General features: G+C 38.6%; 1 protein-coding gene across 3 annotated transcripts in view; it reads right to left on the bottom strand.

Moving 5' to 3' along the window:
* Positions 1–19099, bottom strand: part of Rngtt (RNA guanylyltransferase and 5'-phosphatase) — a 205511-nt gene that overhangs the window by 178980 nt on the left and 7432 nt on the right. For all 3 annotated transcript variants that reach the window (XM_055599433.1, XM_055599434.1, XM_055599435.1), the window contains exons 3-8: positions 15989–16092; positions 15816–15904; positions 12669–12744; positions 11402–11642; positions 5979–6088; positions 4155–4256 (exon numbers count right to left, since the gene is read on the bottom strand). In XM_055599433.1, the coding sequence (XP_055455408.1) occupies positions 4155–4256; positions 5979–6088; positions 11402–11642; positions 12669–12744; positions 15816–15904; positions 15989–16092 (722 nt within the window). The remainder of the gene's footprint in view (positions 1–4154; positions 4257–5978; positions 6089–11401; positions 11643–12668; positions 12745–15815; positions 15905–15988; positions 16093–19099) is intronic.

Below are 19099 nucleotides of genomic sequence, written 5' to 3'. Positions count from 1 at the left end.
TATTATTATTATTATTATTATTATTATTATTATTATTATTATTATTATTATTTTAAATATTCAAACTCACTTTCTCTCAAAATATTACTGTTTATCTAAATAATTTATCACACATCACAATGTTGACCTCAATGGGCTGTCCAAATAACAACCTTCTAAAACTTGTCACATACTGAACATTTTCTTTAAATTAAATAGCTCCATATTCCTGTAATTTTTACTCAATATTTTCAAGAAATATTTTACTGAAAAGATCCAATCTATAAGAAACTTAAGATATCACCTTTAACATACTATACCATAAACATATTACAATAAATATCCTGCATTATTTAGTGTAAACTCAAAAGCAAAGCCTCTGAGTACCTCCACAAGGGTCGCCTGCTGCTCTCTTTCAGTATCCTGATCTTTCTACTGCTCTGACTTTAGCAAACTTCCCCATTACTTTGAAAAGGAAATAAAAACGCAGAAGAGAGCCAATAATGGAACTACGGTATGTGAATGTGCTATGTGTGGTGGCATACACCCGTAATTCCAGCACCTGGGAAGAGGATGTAGACAGCCCAAGGCCAACTTGGGCGACATGAGACCTTATCTCAAAATATTTTAAACTTAAAAGTAAATAGTAGAAAGTACTTGGTTTTAGTTTAGGCAGAGAGAAAAAAAAAATACCATAATGTTGACATTCACTTTAGTTTTTTGGGGTTTCGTTGTTGTTGTTTTTTGTTTTGTTTTTTGGAACTGTCTTTTTTTAAATTATCATTTATTACCATTTACTCACTTTGTATCCCAGCTGTAGCCCCCTCCCTCATCTCCTCCCATGCCTGTCCCCCAGTCCACTGATAGGGGAGGTACTCCTCCCTCTGACACTAGCCTATCAGGTCTCATCAGAACTGGCTGCATTGTCTTCCTCTGTGGCCTATTTCAAAGACGTTTCTCTATTCAGAACTGAAAGACAAAATTAAGGACTGAATGTTTGCTTGCTAAATTCTAGAGGTATTCTACCTTTTACTCTAAAGATCATACAGTTTTATCATTAGTTTATGATCAATATCACCGATGAATATGCAGTTATTCAGAGGTATCTAGAAAAATTATAAGAATAGAGCTAGATGTATATTACCAGTGACTTATGATTTACTGCACTATGAATTAGAAAGATTCTAAGCTTGTACCCTGAGCTGACAGAGCTCACATTTACTTACTTACTTTGTTGTTGGGGTCAAGCCCATGGCTCTGTTATGCTGGACAGTGTTCTACCACTGAGTTACATGCCCAGTCCTGTCGTCAGTTTCCTAACGCACATGTTCCTGAGTCTCATTTTGCTCAGATAGCTATTCTTACTTTCTTTACAACCTATATATGTAAAGAATATTTATTTTGTAAACATTTCTGTAAAGCTACCTATTAGCTGTCAAAATATTGTACCAGGTTTAGTATCAGAACTTGAGTTTGTATTTTTGATAAGCCTCCTTATATGCAAGTAATTTTCAAAAATAAAACAATCCTAAAAGAAAAAGAAAAAAATGTGAGCCATGATGGTAAGTAACATTTACTGACCATCATACTAAGGATTTCCTTTAGATCTCCTTTAATCAAATTCCCAGGTACACCCTTAATTCAAGGACTCACTAGCCACCATCTAGATGAGGTTGCTGACTTTAACCTGGCCATTAGGACAGGGACCACCAAAGTATCAATGTAGAAGTCAGACTCAACTAGGAAACTAGAGTGTGTCTCAAAAATATGTCTGTCAGAGCCAACCCAGGCCTGCTTAATTTAAATCTTCGCATTTTTTCCTTCAATAAAAATCTCCTATAATGATACTTAATTGTTATCTGGGAATTATCCTAAAAAGTTTCATGATAAACTGAATGGAAAAATAATTTTATTTTTCCTCAGAATGTAATGCCACAAAGAAACTAGGGCTAAGCAGAAATGTGTATTTGATCTGATATCTTGCCTGAAGTAGAACTAAAACAGAGCCAGGGAAAGCCGAGCAGTGGTGGCACATACCTTTAATCCCAGCACTTGGGAGGCAGAGGCAGGTAGATCTGAGTCTAAAGCCAACCTGATCTACAGAGCAAGCTCCAGGACAGCCAGGGCTATACAGAGAAACCCTATCTTGGGGAAAGGAAAAAAAATTTAAAAAACAGCTAAGTAAACAAACATAAAAGTATGTACATAATGGCCAATTAACTATAATTTGACTCATAAGATAAAAGATCAAGATTGTTTGTAGATAACTTAAAATTATCCCAAAGACAACTTTAATATTATTCACTAAATAAGAGACAATTCTAGAGTCTCATTACCTCATCCATATCATTCTTGTCTGAACATTTAGCTCCAGTCACTAGAATAAACATCAAGCATATTGATAAAATACCTATTCCAGTATCTAAGCAAACTACTAACTACCTAGGGTAATTGTGCTGCTCTGTGCAAAACGATTACAGAATCTGTGGGAACATATTATAATGATTTTCTTCATGTAACAGCTACTCCTAAAAAAGGATGCTCAAGGGTCACTAAATACTTACATCAGCACATGTAACATAAACCAGACACTGAATAATCATGTTATAATCAAGGAATAAGACATAATTTTTCTGAGGAAGTTCAAGCCTATTTGCCTTTGAAATACACATTTAGTACATTCTATTTTAAGAGCTGAAGAAATGGTTCAGCAGCTAAAAGAACCTACTGCTCTTTGTAAAGGACCTGGGTTCAGTTCCCAGCACCCACATGGCAGTTCATAATACTAGGCCTAAAAGAGCTGACAACTACTTCCAACCTCTGGAAAGTCCTGCACATCCATAGTGCACACGCTAACACACATGTCCTGGTTAGTTTTTTGCCCACTTGGTGCAAGCTAGATCTATCTAAGAGGGAACCACAACTGAGAAAACACCTTGGTCAGATCAGCCTGTGCACAAGCCTGTGGGGCATTTTCTTGCTTAGTAATTGATGCGGAAGAGCCCAGATGATTGAGCAGAGCCACCTCTGGGCAGGTGTAAGAAGGAAGGCTGAGCAAGCCAGTGAGCAGGAAGTCTCAATAGATTCTGCTTCAGTTCTTGCCTCCAGGTTCCTGCCCTAAACGAGTTCCTTGCGCCTTCACTCCCCTTCATACTGATCTACAAAAAAATAAAAAACATTCCTCCCCAAATTGCTTTTGGTCATGGGCATTTTATCACAGTAACAGAAACTTAACATAAAAACAAATAATTTTTCAATCTAAAAAAATCTAATCTGTGGTGGGTCACATCTGTAAACCTAGAACTGGGAAAACTGGGTAGGAGAATGGCCACAAGCTCCAGGCTAGCCTGGTCTATATAGTAAGTCCCAGACCAGCCAGGGTCTTGTCTTTAAACACAAAGACTTTTAAAAAGAATGTATTTAGTCACGCGTTGGCAGACTATGACACAAAAGACAAAGGTGGCCCACTGCTTTGTACATATAGTTCAGTTAGTTTGTTGGTTTGTGTTGTGGCAGTGTCTCTTGTACCCCACACAATGGCTTTGAACCTGTACATAGTTAAGGATGACCTTGAACTTCTGACCCTCTAGGCACCTTCTCCCAAATGGATTAGGTTTTATTCAGTGCTAAAGACTGAACTCAGGGCTTAGTCACCCCAGGCTAGGCAGGTACTGTGCCACCTAACTACACCCTGACCCCAAGCTTTTACTGAAATACATTTGTTTACATAACAACAGTGGGGTAAGGGAAAATACAACTGGCAACTAAACTATTAAATAAGACCCCAAATGTGAGCATGGTTGACGCATGCCTATAATCCCAGTACTCAGGAGACAGGGAAAAGGAGCAAATGCTCTTTCCATGCATCCAGTAGGAAGCAGCTACGAGGCCTCATGCCTGTCAGCCCAGCACTGGGGAAGGGAAGCAAGAGGATTGCTGGAGGCTCAGGGTGTTTGAGGCTAGCCTAGGCTACAAGGTAAAAGTCTGTCTCAGAGACTAAGGCTGGTGATACAGCTTAGAATGCCAATAAAATGAAAGCTATCTAATCTCTGAAACATTTACTTTGCTGCTCACGTCAGAAACTCACACCCTGAGGAGCACATACCTTCCCTAACAATGTAATATTCTTCAAGCATTAGTTATTTGTGTGATTGCTTCTTAGTAGTCAAACTTACCGAGTACCATCTGCTTTCCAGCTTACTTTATAAGGCTTCTGCTCTAAAAGTCTAATATTTTGCTTGTCCATGGAAACAGGCTGTGCTCCAGGGAACCCAGACCTTAAAGAAAGAACATTATTCTGTCATGGCTACAGCCCATATAATGTAATCTTTGTGTTAAACCAACCTGAAATGGATCATAGGTTGACCACAATGTTATCATGAGATTAATTTCAAATGGAATAGCATCAGCTATCACAATAGTTCTAAAAAAAGATTGCCATTCTAGGCCAGGGATAGCGGTGCATGCCTTTAATACAGCACTCGGGAAGGCAGAAGCAGATGGATCTCTGAGCTCGAGGCCAGCCTGGTCTACAGAGTGAGTTTCAGGAAAGCCAGAGCTACATATAGAGGTGAAGAAAAGATTTTCACTATCTTGACATTTTTCTCCTGCAGATGTTTCTGAAGTTAATTAGATAGTAAATAGGTAGAAACAAGCAACATATGCCTATTCAGACAGATAGATGGTCTTCAAAAACCTCAGAGATCCACAGAATATGACATTTAAATAATAGCATTTAATAAAAGGCTTTTCTGACAATAAGTCTGTTCCTGGCAGCACCTCCATTCTACTTCAAAGAAAATGATGGGCATCGAAGAACCTCCATATGGACATGGAGTTTGCTTCTAATGTGGCAAGCTAGCCACTGGATGAGACTTTGACTTTGTCTCAACTGCCTACAGCATGCTGGACAAACTAAACACAGAGAATTCGACTGATGAACTTTGCCAAGACAAGGTAGGCAGTCCTTCATAATTCCTGCATCACAGAAAAATCTGTCATATAGTGAGCCAGAAGGCCAAAGATGATGCCCCAACGTTGCGGAGGAGCCTTAGGTAACTGTCCAGGCAGCTAGGTTCTCTGTCATTTTTATAGCTTTGGAAACTGCTTGCTTTGCACTTGCTGCCCACTCAGGTAATATTTATCCTTCTCAGGTTTCTGCTGGGTTGAAGACTAAATAGTTATGGTCTCACAACTAAGCTTAAGTTTTTTAGGATTTTTTTTTTTAATGTTTAAGGTCTAAAAAGATATTTTAGGTTGATAAATGCAAGTTATGATAGAAAATGATTTAGGTACAGAACTCTGAACTCACCAAGATAGGATAGGTAACAAAGTATGTTGTCCAAGACTTGCCAAATACAAATGGACTGGACATCGTGAATGCAATTCTTATTTGTTAGTTTTCATATTTTTTTATTGTATATAGTTTATTATTGTAAGAGGAAGAAGCCTTTACTATACAAAAAAGGGATGATTTGTACACTGTGTATTCAAATGTCGATTTCTGTACCCAAAGATCTGATTGTAGTTGGACCAGAGTCCAGTTGCATTACTATTGAAGCATCTCCTACATTATATTGTATAAAAATTGTTCTCCATCATCTCTGATTAGCTAGTAAAAAGCTGAATGGCCTATAGCTGGGCAGGGAAGTTGTAGCAGAACTTGCAATCCCAGGAGGAGGGTCCCAAGTAGAGGAGGAAAAGAAGGTCGAGGAGACGGTCACCATGAAAGGTCGCCATGAGGACACAGATGGAGCAGGAACAGCCAGGGCAAGACTAGTTGGCAGGTAAATGGGGCTTGTGGCTGGGAGGTAGACCAGGCCAACCTAGTCAAGTTAGAATAGATCAATTATCTGCCCAGCTATAATGTTTAAATCTTATTAATGAATGTAATAGGTCTCTGTGTCATTATTTGGGAGCTAGAGTAGGCATTAAAAGGCCATATTTTTCATTTTACACATAACGAATACATTTTATTTAAAGCTGAAAATATTCCTTACCCTTCCCAGCCACAGAACTGATGACATTTCTGCTGTACCTCTCCTAACTTTGGTTGAGTTGTTACTTGAGTTACACCTTTAACAGTTATGCCTTCCAAGAAAATAGCACCCTTTAAAGAAAAAAAGAAACAATAATAGCAGTAAGTATGTGTATAAATATATACACACATAGAGAACAAATGTACTTACAAAGAAGAAATAAATTAGTTCATTTCCACAAACCTAAGAAAATTCATATTAAACAGAAATGTTTGGCTATGGGTCTCTGCTTATGCTATCAGTTGCTGGGTGAAGAGTTTATGTTGACAATTATGCTAGGCTCCAGTCTATGAGTATAGCAGAGTATCACTGGGAATCATTTCATTTGTCTTCTTTTTAGTATTTGGCTCCTCAGTCTCTGGGCTCTCCCGCCTCTGGGTTCCTGCCGTCCAGGCAGTGTCAGGGTGGGCTCCCGCTCATGATGTCAGTCATTGGTTGGTCACTGCCACACGTTCTGCCAATCTTTACCCCAGGACATCTTGCTGGCAGGGCAAATCCTAAGTGAAGGTTTTGTAGCTGCAGTGGTGTGCCAATCACTCCAGTGAAGCCTTGCCTGCCTACAGAGCATGGCCAGTGCAGGCTCCATATTACCAGGAGTCCTCACTAGGGTCCCCCTCGTAGACTCCAGGGAGTTCTCACGGCACTAGGTTTCTACCGCGCCCCCTAAGTGCCCCTCAATTCCACTCCTGTCCTAGCACTCTCTCCATCTCCCACCTCATCCTTCTTGCCTTCACCCCCATCAGCCCAGTCCACCCACAAAATAGGTTCTACTTACCCTTCCCAAGGAGATTCATGTCTCCCTCCTTGAGCCCTCCTTGTTAATTAACCTCTCTGAGGCTGTAGACTATAGCTTGATTATCCTATACAGCTAATGTCCACTTATAACTGAATACATTGCATAGCTGTCTTTCTGGGACTGGGTTACCTCACTCACAATGATTTTTCTAGTTCCCTCCATTTGCCTAGAATTTTAAGTCGTCGTTTTTAATAGCTATTACTCCATTGTGTAAATGTACCACATTTTCTTTCCAGGCTTTGACTGAGGGTCATCTAGGTGGTTTCCAGTTTCTGACTATTATGAATAAAGTGGTTAAGGACACAATTGAGCAAATGTCCTTGTGATAAGATGGAGGGTCATTTAGATATATATTCACCCAAGAGTAGAATGGCTGGGTCTTGAGGTAGATCCATTCCCAATTTTCTGAGAAACTGCCACAATGATTTCCAAAGTGGCTGTACAAGTTTGCGCTCCCACCCACAACAGAGAAATGCAGTGGGGGGGGGGTGGGGGGTATTTCCCATGATTCACAACTTCATTAGCCTGAGCTGTCACTTATGTTTTTATCTTAGCCATTCTGACAGGTGTAAGATGGAATCTCAATGTAGTTTTGTTTGCTTATTTGTTTGTTTTTTCCAAGACAGAGCTTCTCTGTCTTGTCTTGTCAAACTCTGTCTTGAGTTTCTCTGTAGCCTTGGCTGTCCTGGACTCACTTTGTAGACCAGGCTGGCCTCTAACTCACAGAGATCTGCCTGCCTCTGCCGGGATTACAGGCATGCTGGTTAAAAGTAGTTCTGATTTACATATCCCTGATGGTAAGGATGTTAAACACCTCAGTATTTCTCGGCCATTTGAGATTTGTCTGTTGTGATTCCTCTGTTGAGAATCCTCTGTTTAGATATGTACCCCATTTTCAATTGGATTATTTGGTTTGTTGATACCCAGTTTCTTGAGATCTTTATATATTTTGGATATTAGCCCTCTGTCTTTTGTGAGTTGGTGAAAAAATTTTTCCCATTTTCTGGGCTGTCACTTTGTCCTATTGACAGTGTCCTTTGTCTTACAAAAGCTTTTCAGTTTCAGGAGGTCGCATTTATTAATTGTGGATCTTGGTGCCTGCACTTCTGATGATCTATTCAGAAAGTTGTCTCCTGTGACAATGCATTCAAAGTTATTCCCTACTTCCTCTTCTATCAGGTTCATTGTATCTGGTTTTATGTTGAGGTCTTTGATCCACTTGGACTTGAATTTGGAACAGGGTGATAGATATGGATCTACTTATATTCTGCTACACACCAACATCCGATTAAATCAGCAGTATTTGTTAAAGATGCTTTCTTTTATCCACTATATATTTCTGGCTTCTTTATCAGGTTTCCATTTTAAATTTCTGTAATTACAGCCCGTATCTGCTTTAAGGAGAGAGACAGACAGCACACCCAAGGGCACTACAAACGCTAACCAAGCACTCTGCCAGGCCGTCCATACAATTCTTAAGGCTCTTTCCACTGGCAAAGGCATAAAAATAAACTTTTAAATTGTATTCTGTTGTGCAAATCAGTAACTTTTAAAATTGAAATATCAAATATTATTTTCAAATTTTTATTAAGCATGTATGTTCAAAATTAATGTTGCTTTTGAAAAGTATATCTGAAAAGCCAGACATAGTGGGTATGACCATAGTCAAAGCACTCAGAGGGCACACGAGGATCTCCATTTCCAGACCAGTATGGACTTCATAGCATGAACAAAATACAACAGCAACAAAAAGAAGATGTTTTAATTCCCTCACAAAAATTTACCATAAAAGGGAAAGCAGGGCCTGTGGGATGGCTCAGGGTGTAAAGCTCTTTCAACCAAGCCTAAACATGCACTTGATCCCCAGGACGGGGTGAAAAGTTAGATCTCACTCCAAGTTGTCCTCTGTCCTCCACAGGTGTCCCATGGATGTGCATATGTATGTCCACATGCACACTACAAATAAATGCTTTTAAGAAACAGTAACTATATACATACATATATACAAACATACAAACATACATACATACATTTTGGTAAAGACAAAGTATGCATGTGTATACACACTCATATGTACAAGTGTGCCTACAGGTGACAATGTATTTTAGTATATGCATGTGTAGCCCCCCCACACACACACACAACTAAGTAAATATACATATATTTGTAGGCAGAGGAATGTGTTTATATGTGTGCATGCATGCGGAAGCCAGATGTTTACTTCAATCACTCCAGCTTTGTTTTTTCACTTTATTTGGGGGAGGGGTATATGGATAACAGCATGTGTATACAGGAGTTATGTACATGTATAGCTATATATAAAATACATGTATATTTGCCTACATGTGAGGACAAAAGAATTATGGTTCCCTTCTTTGATTGTTACCTACCTTATGTTTTGAGACATGATTTCTCACTGAATCTGAACTCATCATTTAGGTTAGGCTGGCCAGCCAATGTGCTCCGTGTGTCTCTGCCCCCTCAGCTCTGGGGTTATAAATGTGCAGTGACACACCCAGCTCTTATGTGGGTGCCAAGAGCCAAAACTTTTACCAGCTGAGCTATCTCTCCAGCTTTTCAATTCATCTTTGAGATAGTCTGTCACAAAACCTAGAGTTTGCCAGTTCAAACAGAATGGCTGGCCAGCAAACCCCAGAAATCTTTACTCCTCCCAGAACCCCTGAAAGCACTGATTTCATTCATGCACTACAATGAATGGCTTTTTTTTTTTTGTAAGTGTTGTCTGTATGCGTGTATGTTCACAATGCATCAGAGTCCTTGGAACTGGAGTTCCGTGACAGCTGTGAACAGCCACATGGGTGCTAGGAACTGAACCTGGGTCTTCTGTAATAGTAGTAAGTGCCCTAAACTGCTGAGCCATCTCTCCAACCCCACTTTGACGTTTTCTGTGAGATTGTTTGTATGTCCGGCTTTTTCCCATGGTGGGAGCAGAACTCCAGGCCTCATGCCCTGTCTAAGTACTTGCTAAGTCATCTCATTTGCTTGAAAACGAGTTGCTTTTGAAAATATTTCTCTTTTAAAGCAATTAACACTTGTCAGTGGTCTTACAGTCTTCAAGCTGGAAATGTATAAACACAAATGAAGTTTTCCAACTAAGACTTGAGAGAAAAAAAACTAAAGTAACAGCTACATTATTTATATAAAATAATCAAGGCATTTTTCCTCATTATTGATAAACTACTGCCAACTAATACCTTAGCTGTAGTGTCACTGGCCAGCCACAATATCCTTAATTACTACTTCAATAACACTTCATTTCCTGCACATTCCTGTAACTTCCCTTTGGTCTACACCAAGAAGATCTGTGTGCAAGTAAAAAAGTGCTAGTCCTCTCAACAGATCTCTTGTCCCCACTTCTTATTAAACATAGGGTCTCAAGTATCTCATCCTCACCTGCAGCCATGTAGCAGAGGGAGGCTTTGACTCCTGAGTCCTGGAATCAGCATGCTTCACTATGCACCACAGTGCTAGGGAAAGATGCCAATTTTCATGAATGTTTGTCAAGTATTCTACCAAATAAGTTGTAGCCTCAACCTAACTCCTAATATTTTATTAGACTTTTATTCCTAAAAGATTAAGAAAACTTATCTAGAGAAGTAGAAGTCTTCTAAGTTGTAGACAGTACAAAGGAAACACCACCTACGGCAGGAGATAGATAAATTAACTGAGTGACTTTTAAAAAACATTCTCACTGGTTATTAAGTATTATACTAAGTTCATTATTACCACAAAACGTATCTAGTAGTAATCTCCACCTCACACCTAGCAGTGCTCTGGTTTATATAAGAAACAAAACCTGGAAGAAATTTCATAACTCCAGCTTTCTTCTTTAAAAAGATAAAATAAATAAAAAGACTGCTGGGCTGCAAGATGGCCCAGAAGTCAAGGCCTGACAAGGTGAGTTTGCTCCCAGAGCCCACATGATGGTTGGGAAGATGAGTCACATGAGTTGTCTTCGACTCCCACCATATGCAAAGTCCTTCCACCCAAAGAAGAAATCATTTTGTACGACAAAATTTTAAAGACTGATTCCTGGTTAATGTTTAAAAGCAAGATATAGCCAGGCATGCCTATAATCTGTCTCAGCACTCAGAAGGCTTTGAAAGGAGGACTAGGAGTTTGACACCAGCCTGGGCTTCATAGTGAGACCCTACCACACCTGGCTCATGATGTCAGGAGTTATTTAATGGGTTTCAGGTAGAACCAAAATTGAGTTCATAAAACGAGAGGCCATTATTACGCTCTTGAACAAAGACAGACAGACAGAGCAATAACAGAAATACAGCAAATACCCCACATTAAGTTTACACAGAAATATAGAGAACTGTGATATTTGAGGGCCACCAGATTGGCTCAACAGATAGGACACTCGCAGGTAGCCTGACAACCTGAGTTTGAACCCAGGACCCACACATACATGGTATTTAGAGAAAGCTGACTCTCACAAGTTGTCCTCTGACCTCAAGAATGCTGTGCCACTCCCACAACAAGGCATACCAGCATGCACATTCACAAAATGAATGAATGAACATAATGTAAAAGAATACTACAGTATTATCAACATTACCAGTTTTAATCGTTCTTTTCTCCTTTTACCAAAGGAAGCACTTGACCCTGGTTCTGAGTCCTTTTTTCCATCTTCATCATCATCTTCTTCATCATCATCCTCAAAACACCAATCTGGCAATACAGGTGGTGGTGGGGCTTCTTCTATATCACCATAGCGACGAAAAAGTTCCTTCAAATAATCACCCTTATAGATTCCTGGTGGTCTGGCTTGGGCAAACGTAGCAACTGCTGCTTCAATGCTATCGAAAAGAATCAATGCAATTTTCTCACAATTGTCTGTTTATGGAAACTTATCAATAATTAACTCATACTAAAAGTACCACAAAAAGTTTAACAGGCCTATAACACCAAGTCTTTCTTCACCTGCAAAGCTTTCAATTCATGATATGCTGATTCTAAAAACACATACACATGTAACATGTGGTAGACATATACAATCCACTGCAACACAGGGGACACTTTAATACATGGTCCACTGTAACACATGGCCCATTTTAATACATGGTGCACCATGTCTAAAGCACATTGCTATGAGCACCTACGACAGACATGTGCAGCCAGGGAAAAGGAATTTTAATAAAACACTGAAAGGTCAATATCTACAAGAAAACAGTGGCCAAGAAATGTGAACAGCATAGAGAACAAGCACAATGGTTTCTGAAACCCAGGCTCCAAGAGCTCACATCTTGAAAGACAGGTAGCCACTGGCAGAGTCTAGCACAGGAGCCTGATGTTACTGTGCAGCCCTGAGAGCCCAAAGCCAGAAAGTAAACAAAGCAGACAATGACTGCTGTAAAGGAACTAGAAAACACAGTCATATCTGTGCACTGTCAAAGGACCTACTGTGTAAAGGTTTTACAACATAAACAAGGACCCTAGAGAAGGAACAGGAACATTCAGTCAGCAATACCCTATTCTCATAGAAATTCCAGGCAACTGGGGTTCTAATCCTTTAAAATCTAAAAATGCATTTCACAAAAACATGCTCAATAAAGGTAAGACTTGTTTAAATGGAGTGATGCCATCCTAAATGCTTCCTTCATAGATTATTAAAGATTTTCCTAGTACTTAACTGCTAGAAAAGACAAATTTCAAAGGAAAACAAGAGACATTTCCAAACCTGAATACAAACACAAACACTGGAAGACCAAACCTCTGATAATATTAAAATACGAGAAAAATATGGAAAAGCAAATACACCATTTATAAAATTTGTAAGCGTCACGAATTGCTACATGCATCTTCTTCCATGATAAGACATATACCTCCAATCCATCTTCTCCACCAAAAAGGCACATATAAGGAAACCGGTCCGGTTGAAGCCATGGGTACAGTGAACACCTAGAAGAGAATGTAGCTCTGTTTTAAACAGAAGCACTTCATATACCACACTGTTTTAAAATGACAACTTGTTTTCAAAATATTTAAGTACACTACATATTCATACATTTTAAAAACTCAAAATACTCCTTACAACTTAAGTCTGCCAATTTAAGTTGCTTAGAATCTAGCTTTGAGCACCAGACAAAAATTCAAAAATAATACACTAGTTTATTAGTTTAAAACTCTATTATCTAAAATTTGTCATTAAAATTTTTCAGGAATTTGAGTTTTAAACACACAACTCAGAAAGGAAAGACACAGAGGACAGGAGGAAAATGGAGGGGCTCATTTTAACAGTTTTGAGTTTTCATCCCACTTTTCATTCCAGCACTTGAGAGCCTGAGGCAGAAGAATTAGTCAAAGCATGACACCAGTCTGAGATACATAGTAAGACCCTGTCTCAAAGCACAAGACAAAATTCAAATTTTAAAATAATTGTAAAATAGTACTTAAGCGTTCAATGGCCATTACTAACTCAGGATTACTGCCATGTCAACTGATTCTCCGGCAGACTCAAAATGAACTCTCACAGAAGCCAGCTGTGCTACTCTACACCAGGAATCCCACTATTTAATAGGCTGACGTGGAGTTTGGTAAGTTTGAGGCCAGCCTACAGCACAAAGCCACATCTTATTTTAAAATTTGAAAAATATACAGTGTCAAGATGGCTCAGCGGGTTAAGATGCTTGCCACAAAGGCTGACAACTCGAGTTTGGTACCCAGAATCCACATGACAGAAGGAGAGAACCAACTCATGTAAATTGTCCTCTGCCCGCCACAAACCTGCTATAGCACATGTGCACACATACACAACACACACAAACACACACATATACAAACACACACAGTGTGAAAAAATTGTTTAAATAACAACTAAGATAAAATATTTAGGCCCTAGGTTCAACCTCCAGCATCATAGTGCATTCTCCTAATCCCAGCCCTAGGAGGCAGAAGCAAAAAGATCCTGAGTTCCAAGCCAGCATGGGCTACAAAGAGCCTATCTCAAAAACCTGAATAAAGTAAACATCATTTTCATCTCATTTCTACATGTAAGATTTCTTTACAGAAGTGTTTTTGTTACCTAAAATGATTAGCTGAGCCAAATCAATTATTTCTACCTCTGATTCATAAAATAATCATTAATACTAACAATGAAATATTTTACAAGAACAATTCTCAATAGGATACAAAGAAAGTACAGATAATAAGAATATGTTGAAATGTAAATACAGTAATCAAAAAGCACATAGGGCAAACTATAAGTCAGTCAGTGGCATCGAGTATCCGAAGAAAGTAAATGGCAAACGCAGTTCAAGAGAAGGCTGTGGAGGCCAGTGTGATGGCTCAGCAGGTAAAGGGCTGGTTGGGCCCATTGCTAGCCTATTTGTACTTATTTTCAGTACGTTAGACAGGGTTTATTTATGTAGACTTAGCTGACTTAGAATTTGCTATGTAGACCAGGTTAGCCTTAAACTCATAGGGCTACCCAGGCTTCTGCCTCCTGAATGCTGGGATAGGATTAAAGTAGTACACCATACCCAGGCCAACAATGCCTTTCTCAAGATAGTTTCTCAAAACACAACCTAACAATATTCACAGATGAAATTTTGTTGCTGTATCTTGTCTCTCTAGCTTTCTGTTTTCAAGCCATCAAAAGTTTCTGAGAGAAACAAGTCATTTTCTTGTAAATTATTCTACACCCTAAATTTCTCTGCTTGTTTTCCAATAGTATTAATCACAGCTTATACAAAGTACTTGAGATCATAGGTGGTTTATCTCTTGGATTTTTTTTTCCATTTTGGAAAATTTATCTTGGGGATGGAATGCATGTCTAAATACGAAACTAATTTATGTTTCATACAAACCTAGCATAGCGGTAATCCTATAGAACTACTCCTACAAAGCTTTAAACAGTTTCATGATGTGCAATTTTCTATTTGTGGTATCATAACTATATTCAAAAAGTTTGTGGTTTAAAGCATTTTGTAGAGGCTAGAGAGATGGCTCAGAGGTTAAGAGCACTGGCTGCTCTTCCAAAGGTCCTCAGTTCAATTCTGAGCAATCACACAGTGGCTCACAAACATCTATAGTGAGATCTGGTGCCCTCTTCTGACGTACAGGTACACATGCAGGCAGGACAGTGTACATATAATAAATAAATAATTTTTTAAAGCATTTTGGATTTTCAGATTATGGATGTTTAACCTATAAACCATTTCTTTATCTATTGTATATCTCATGAAGTTAGTCTATAGAAACATAATTAAATTCATTTCCTAGTGCATTCTAGCATTTTAGACAGGAATACTGTATAGATGGCTCTATATGCTTCATAGTACACAGGAAATATCTAGTTGCTACAGTTTTCTTTTCTTTTTCTATATGTGAGTATGTATGTGGAGACCAGAGGTCATTTCACGCCCTGCCCCTAAACATCAAAAGATAGTTTAAGTGAAGAAATCTGAAAGTAGACTGGCTTAAATGCTATTAAGGAATTTGTAATATTCTGTTTGGTATACTAATTGCATGGTGATTATATAAAAACCAAAATCCCTTAACAATTAGAGATACTGAAACAGTCTTAGTGACATGACATGACCTCTACAACTTCCTTTAATGAATCAGTCATTGAATTCCCTGCCACACAAGAATGGGCTCGGATCCTCAGTACCAATATAAAAGCTGGGTACAGCACACATCTCTACCCCAACACCAGTGGACAGAAACAGGAGATTCCTGCTCAGGAGCCAGCCACTCCAGCCAAACTGATGTGTTCCAGGTTAGTGGGAGGCCTCCTGTGTTAACTTCCATAAACACACACACTCAAATAAACATGTACATACAATACACACCAACTAATTAACTAAAATTAATAGCAAAATTAAATACCAAAATAAGTGGAAAGATGAAAATATCCGCAAAATGGTTATTACTGAGTGTACTTACATATGATATTTTATTTTACTTACGTATGTTTGTGCATTTCTATGACAAAGAAAGCAGAACTGTCTTAAGGAAGCCAAACATACCTATAAGTTCAGGTGGGCTTCTTTCATTAAACCTCTCACACAGGCGAATGAATGTCTCAGTATTCTCAGTAGTGGGACATTCACCATGTCTGAGAATACAAACAAAAAGTTGCTTTGAAAAGAGATTACAAAACCTCAACAAAAGTGTTCACTCTCAAGAACTTACAACTTACCCTTTACATTGAAGTTTGACATAATTGATTCCTTCTTTTTCTATGTCATTTCTGTCATAGAACCTTGAAGTATTTGTCAAATCCACCAACAAGCTCATTTTAACCTTAAAATAAAAATAGAAAAGCAAATTTGCTAGTTACTACTGTTATTCCAACAAGATAAGTAGATGGCAAGACTAGAGCTCATCCACCCCGCCAAGAGTTTGCATGCTCACTGCTACCAAGCAGCTGACAGAGAAAAGCACCTTCAAACCAAAACCCAGCATTCTAGACATAAGAACTAAGCAAGCACTGGAAAAATAACCTTAAGCTACGGAGAAGAAAGTGTAAGCAAAACAGATGCCACTCTCAACCTCTCAAACCTAAATTAAAAAGGAAAACACTGCAACTTTCTTCCTCCTCTACCTCTGGTCCTCAGAAGCCTGACGCAGAGAGGCAGACAACATTATTCTGAAGGAGCACAGTTCTAGTGCCAGCACCTATTACCCCAGGTACAAAGTAGCTCCCACAACAGCTATTCGCTACACTATATCTCACCTTAAAATGTGTATTTCTTTTCTACTTAATTTATTCTTCTGTTTCACGAAAATACACTAATGTCTAGAACTGTAGCCCTTTTCAAGAAACCGAGTAAACACTGAAAACAGAAGCCAGCTGTGGCAGCACACAACTTGAATCCCAGCACTCAAGGAGCCAGAGGCAGACAGAACTATGAGTCCAAGGCCAGCCTAGCTTACACAGTTCTAGGACAGTTCTAGGGCTACACAGAACGGGGGAATGAAAACAGACTCTTATACAATTCTTATATGCAATTCCCAAGCTGAGGAGATGGCTCAGTGGGCAAAGTGCTTGCTATGCAAGCATGAGGGCCTGAGTTCGGATCCCTAGCACCCACGTCAACAGGCAGGTGTGGTGACACACACCTGTGATCCCCGAGCTGGGAGGTGGAGACAGGACGACCGTCAGGGCTTTGTTGTCCAGCTAGTCTAGCCAAATCAGCGAGCTCCAGGTTCAGTGAAGGACCTTGTGTCAAAAAATTAGGTTGGAGAACGACAGAGGAAGACATCAGACATCAACCTCTGGCCTCTGCACGTATATTTCTCTTCCTGGATATCAGAAAGAAACAAGATAAGGGTTTAAAAATAAATTAAAATCCTAACTTTATTTTCAATAAAACTGAGAGGCATATATAATCTAAATGGTTATTTTTAAAATATAGTTCCAAAGCTAGGACATGGGACGTGGACACAGGAGAAACAAGATCTCAAGGTCATCCTCAGCTACATAGCAACTTTGCACACAGCCTGAGCCACATGAGACACTGTCCAAAAAGCCACAAAATAGAAAATAATAGAGAAGAGAAAAAAAAAAAAGCATGCCTGAACTGAGCTCCAGAAAAAGTTCACATATCCTCCACAATATTCTTTTATACATAATCTAGAAGAGTGACGAAAAAAAAAAAAAAAAGGAAACTGAAACTGAATTGGATAACTGACAACTGAAGACAACTGAAGGGGATCTAGGGAATACACATGGAAAGGAGAAGTCAAAGTGTCCTGATTTGCATAAGATATAATTTAATATATGAAAGATCCTGAAGACTCCACCAGGAAACTTTCACTGCTTATAAACACTGTCAACAAAGTAGCAGTATACAAAATTAACTCAGAGAAGAGAAGAGAAGAGAAGAGAAGAGAAGAGAAGAGAAGAGAAGAGAAGAGAAGAGAAGAGAAGAGAAGAGAAGAGAAGAGAAGATTGGTAATCTTCCTCTAAACAAATGACAGATATACTGAGAAAGAAATCAGGAAAACGGTACATTTCACTGTAGCCTCAAAAAAATAAAAATATATTTCGGGTATGGTGGCACACGCCTTTAATCCCAGCACTTGGGAGGCACAGGCAGGTGGATCTCTGAAAGTTTGAGGCTAGCCTGGTCTACAAAGTGAGTCCAAGACAGCCAAGGCTATTACACAGAGAAATCTTGTCTCAAAAAAACCAAGAAGAAGAAAAAAATTGTGTATGTATATAAATATATAGATACAAATATAGATATATAAAATCAGGATAACTCTAACCCAGCTGGGAAAGACTTGTACAATTAAAATTTTATGACAATGAACAAAGAAAATAAGGAAGACATTAGAAGATGGAAAGATTTCATATGTTCATGAATCAGTAGAATTAGTATTATGAAAGTGCCCATCCTACCAAAAGCAATCTACAGATTCACTGTAATCCCCACCAAATTTCCAACACAATTTTTTATAGAAAAAAATTGAAAAAACACTCTTCAATTTCATTTGAAAACACACACATACAAACATATACAAACGAGAATGAAAGAGAGAGAGAGAGAGAGAATAACTAAAACAATCCTGGAGTTATTACTATCCTCTATCTTAAATTGTACTACAGAGCTACTGTAATTACAGCATGGTATTGGCATAAAAACACACTGATCAATGGAATTAAAGACTCAGACATATTTCCACACACCAACGGACACCTGATTTTCTCTTTGACAAAGAAGCCAAAAATAACACAATGGAGAAAAAACAGCATCTTCAACAAATGATGCTGGTAAAACTGCATGATCACATGTAGAAGAATTCAAATAGATCCATAGCTATTACCCTGCACAAAACTTAACTCAAAATGGATTAAGGACCTCAACATAGACCTTATACCCTAAATCTAATAGAAGAGAAAGTAGGAAATATGCTTGAACTTATTGGCACAGAAAAGGATTTTCTTAATAGGACACCAACAGCATATGCACTAAGAATAACACTCATGAAGCTGAAAAGCTCTGTGATAAAGAACATCATCATTCAGAACAATTATACATCTGATAGTGGATTAGTATCTAGAATACATAAAGAACTTAAAAAACTGAACATCAAGAAAATAAACCAATTTTTAAAAGCTCTCAGAAGATGAAACAAAAATGGCTGAGAAAGTTAAAGAAATGTTCAACATCCTTAGCCATCAGGAAAATGCAAATTAAAATGACTTTGGGATTTCATATTACACCAGTGAGAATGGCCAAAATCAATATAACAAATAACAGCACATGCTGGCAAGGATGCTAGGAAAAGAGAATACTTAGTC

Source organism: Psammomys obesus, unplaced genomic scaffold, assembly GCF_907164565.1.
Source record: "Psammomys obesus unplaced genomic scaffold, mPsaObe1.curated_primary_1811, whole genome shotgun sequence".
NCBI lineage: Eukaryota > Metazoa > Chordata > Mammalia > Rodentia > Muridae > Psammomys > Psammomys obesus.
The sequence above is the reverse complement of the archived record's forward strand: the minus strand, read 5'-3'. Positions and strand labels throughout refer to the sequence as shown.